At 43.9% G+C, this 4,031-nt stretch overlaps 1 protein-coding gene across 1 annotated transcript; it reads left to right on the top strand.

Annotated features, from left to right (window-relative positions):
* Positions 1 to 2,868: 2,868 nt before the first annotated feature.
* LOC311586818 (olfactory receptor 2V1-like) lies at positions 2,869 to 3,822 on the top strand (the record flags this gene model as incomplete). Its single annotated transcript, XM_084763038.1, has 1 exon — positions 2,869 to 3,822. The coding sequence occupies one exon, from the start codon at positions 2,869 to 2,871 to the stop codon at positions 3,820 to 3,822; it is 954 nt and encodes a 317-aa protein (XP_084619164.1).
* Positions 3,823 to 4,031: the final 209 nt, after the last annotated feature.

Raw genomic sequence — 4,031 nt, 5'->3', positions numbered from 1 at the left:
TTGCTCCTCCCCCTCTCTTCTTCCTTCTTCTAAGCCTCTGCTGGTCCTGCCCCTTCAGGATGTTTCCTGTGCTCAGCCTTCAGGACCCAGAATTTCATCTGCCTTCAATCTTCTCACTGCTCTGGGAGAACTTCTGAGAGAAGTGCAACTCAAATACTAGAGAGATTTTTATGTGTGGTCAAGTGGATTTATAGACTAATTTAGGGAGAATTGTACCCTTATAATGTTGAGCCTTACCTATCTTTTAGATCTATATCTATCTATTTATCCTCATCTATCTATCTAATATTTTTTTTTTTTTAGCATGGGTGTCTCCCTATGTACCTCTCTCTGTCCTGGAACTCACTATGTAGACCAGGCTGGCTTTGAACTTGCAGAGACCCATGTTCTTCTGCCTCTGAAAGGTTGGGATTAAAGGCTCGCATCACCATGCCTGGCTAAAAATATCTTTCAATTAAGTTTTTAAATTAAAGATCTTTATTCTCTACATGTTGCAATTATGAGTAAGTAGTCTGACTTTTTCTGTTAATTTTGTTAATTGATTGGTGGTAAATTTTGGGAAGACTAATGTTTTTTAGGTGCTGACCTATAAATAACTTAATTTTTCTTAACTTTTGAGCCACATCATAGCGTAATTAGCATAATTTAAAAACTAAACTAATTTTCCATGTTTCTTATAGAAAAATGAAGAAGATATAAAGAAATTTAGGGAAGTGATATTTAATGCCACTACATAGAAAGAATTACCCTGTTAATACATTGGCATATTTTCTTCTTCAAGCCTTTACAAATACTTAAAACTATTAAAAGGCCCATGACTTTAATCCCAGCACTCGAGAAGCATAGGCAGATGCATCCCTATGAGTTTGAGGCCAGCCTGGTTTACAAAGTGGGGGCCAGGACAGCCAGAGTTATTACACAGAGAAGCCCTGTCATGAAAAAAAAAAACAAGATTAAAAAAAATGTCATAACTATACTATTTACTAAATATAATTTTACCATCTCATAGTTTATTTAGTTACTTCTAGACTTTTGTTATATTTATTTGTGTGTGTGTGTGTGTGTGTGTGTGTGTGTGTGTGTGTGTGTGTGTACCATATGGCAGTTCGAGGACAACTTGCAGGCATCTTTCTCTCCTAACATTTATTTGGTCTTGGGGATGGAACTTAGGTTGTCAAGCTTAACTGTAAGCGCTGTTACCCTCTGAGCCATCTCACTGCCCCTTCGCTACTTTTTTGTGGGGGGGCACTTCTGTTGCCTCCGGTTCTTTAGTTACTAAACTTTTCTTTTTTCAGTTACTAAACTTTTAAAGAAGTACTTTAAAGGCTAGTGAGACTGTTCAGTGGGTAAAAACCTGAGGGCTGACGACCTGAGTTCAATCCCGGGACACATGTGGTGGAAAGAGATAAATAACCTCCACACAGGTGCTGGGAGATACGCGTGTGCATCCAGACACCTCCCCACCCCCACCCCACCCCCCCACTCAGAGTAAATATAATTGAAGTGTGCTTTTAAAAGATACCGTAAGCTTTTCATATCTGAAAATAATAAGGAACCTTTTTCAGGCTCAGTTTTCCATTAATGAAATGTACAGTGACCATCCTTTCCCCCCAAGGACTTCATGCTCTTCCTAGGTTTTGCTTTAAAATAGAGTCTCGCTATGTAGCCCAGGCTGACCTTAACCTGAGGATCCTCCTGCTGGCGTGTCCCTTGTGTGGGGTGGGGTTACAGGTGAGCACCCCACACCTGCGGAGGATGCAGCAGCGGCCTTATCATGGCCCTGACACGTGACAAGTGCTCTGAGTAACGGCACCTGCCACCAGTTCTAAACCACTGAGCCCTGTTTCCGCTCCCACAGCACATCTTTGCTATCAGCTCACACACACACAAATAAATGATGTAGCTATCTAGATAACAGAAACGGAAGTTGAGAGAGATTATGTCAGATGCCCAGCTCATCAATTTCACCACCTCATGTGTTTTTTTTTGTTTTGTTTTGTTTTTGTTTTTGTTTTTTAAGGAGCAAATCCTCAAGTGGCTATGACCTGGGACCTTTACAGATTTTATGTTACCTTATTGTGTGCTGACGGTGTTTGAACCCGGAACTCTGCGCATACTAGGGAAGAGATCTTTCTCCAAATGACATCCTCACCCCTGACCCAGAGAGCCAAATGAGAGTGGGAGAACAGCCCGCAGTTCCTGCCAGGGACAGAAAGTAGTTCTTACATTAGTCTTTTTTGGTTTAAGCCTGAAGCTAACTTCTCAGTTAACATGCAGAAAATGTTAGAACAACCAGCCCCATCTTTTTTTTTTTTAATCTTTAAACAGCCTATCCAATCATTCTAAACCAAGTCATATTCAAAGATGAAAGCACACCAGGTAGTGGTGGAGCATGCCTTTAATCCCAGCACTTGGGAGACAGAGGCAGGCGGATCTCTATGAGTTCGAGGCCAGCCTGGTTTACAGAGCAAGTTCCAGGACAACCAGGGCTGTTCTACAGAGAAACCCTGTCTTGAAAAACTAAAACAAAAACAAACATAAAGATGACAACACATTGGGCAAAGTTACAATGTCTTCAGTATTATATTATATTATTATTTATTATTATATTAATATCAGTATTATATTAAGGTCTCTCTCTGTCTCTCTGTCTCTCTGTCTCTCTCTGTCTCTCTCTCTGTCTCTGTCTCTCTCTCTGTCTCTGTCTCTCTCTGTCTCTCTGTCTCTCTCTGTCTCTGTCTCTCTGTCTCTGTCTCTGTCTCTCTCTGTCTCTATCTATCTATCTATCTATCTATCTATCTATCTATCTATCTATCTATCTATACTGATTGTTATAAACCTGCTTCTAGATCCCAGAGCTTCCTAACAATGGCCTGGACAGGCAACCAGACTCTCATCTCCCACTTTGTCCTCCTGGGCCTCTTCACGCACACTCCGCTGCATCTCTTCCTCTTCTCGGTCATTATGGTCATGTTCCTGGTGGCGCTGTCTGGCAACGGACTCATGATCGTTCTCATCCTTACGGATTCTCGCCTGCACAGCCCGATGTACTTCTTCCTCAGCTGGCTGTCCCTCATGGACCTCATGCTCATCTCTACCATTGTGCCGCGGATGGCGGCTGACTTTCTCCTGGGCGGTGGCTCCATCTCCTTCACAGGCTGTGGACTCCAGATCCTCTTCTTCCTCACCCTCCTGGGAGACGAGTGCTTCCTGTTGGCCTTCATGGCCTATGATCGCTATGTGGCCATTAGCCACCCGCTGAGGTACTCTGTAATCATGAGCCGCCGCGTCTGCTGGCTCATGGTCGCAGGCTCTTGGCTCTTTGGTCTCATAGACGGGCTGATCCAGGCTGTTTTTACACTCCGCTTCCCCTACTGCAGTTCTCAGGAGATCGACCACTTCTTCTGTGAGGTCCCTGCTGTGCTCAAGCTGGCCTGTGCTGACACCTCCCTCTACGAGACGATGATCTACGTCTGCTGTGTCCTTATGCTGCTCTTGCCTTTCTCTGTCATCTCTGCCTCCTACCTCCGAATCCTGGTGGCGGTGCTCCGCATGCGCTCTGCGGAAGGCCGGCAGAAGGCTTTCGCTACCTGTTCCTCCCACATGATTGTGGTCTCCCTCTTCTACGGGGCTGCCATGATCACGTACATGCGGCCACAGGCCTACCACTCCTCCAAGCAGGACAAAGTGGTCTCCGCCTTCTACACTATGATCACCCCCATGCTCAACCCTCTTATTTACAGTCTAAGGAACAAAGAAGTGACTGGGGCCCTGAGGAAACTCCTGGCAAAGTGTCCCTGTGGTGGTAGGGCTCTTGGTTGAAGTTGGTGTCTGAAGATGTGAGCTGTAGGATCAATCAACCACGGTTGGACTAGGGGAGACACAAATGTACTCTATTGGAAACACATGCACACATCTACATTTTTTTCATTCTTGAATATTTTTACTGCATATGAAATTATGTATTGAAAAATTCATTTTCCAATTTTATTAACTTTTCTAGCTGTCATAAGAACTCCGTGGTATGTATG

The sequence above is a fragment of the Acomys minous genome (genome assembly GCF_964271855.1).
Source record: "Acomys minous genome assembly, chromosome: 16".
NCBI classification, from domain to species: Eukaryota; Metazoa; Chordata; class Mammalia; order Rodentia; family Muridae; genus Acomys; species Acomys minous.
This window is presented reverse-complemented; position numbering and strand designations above follow the sequence as displayed.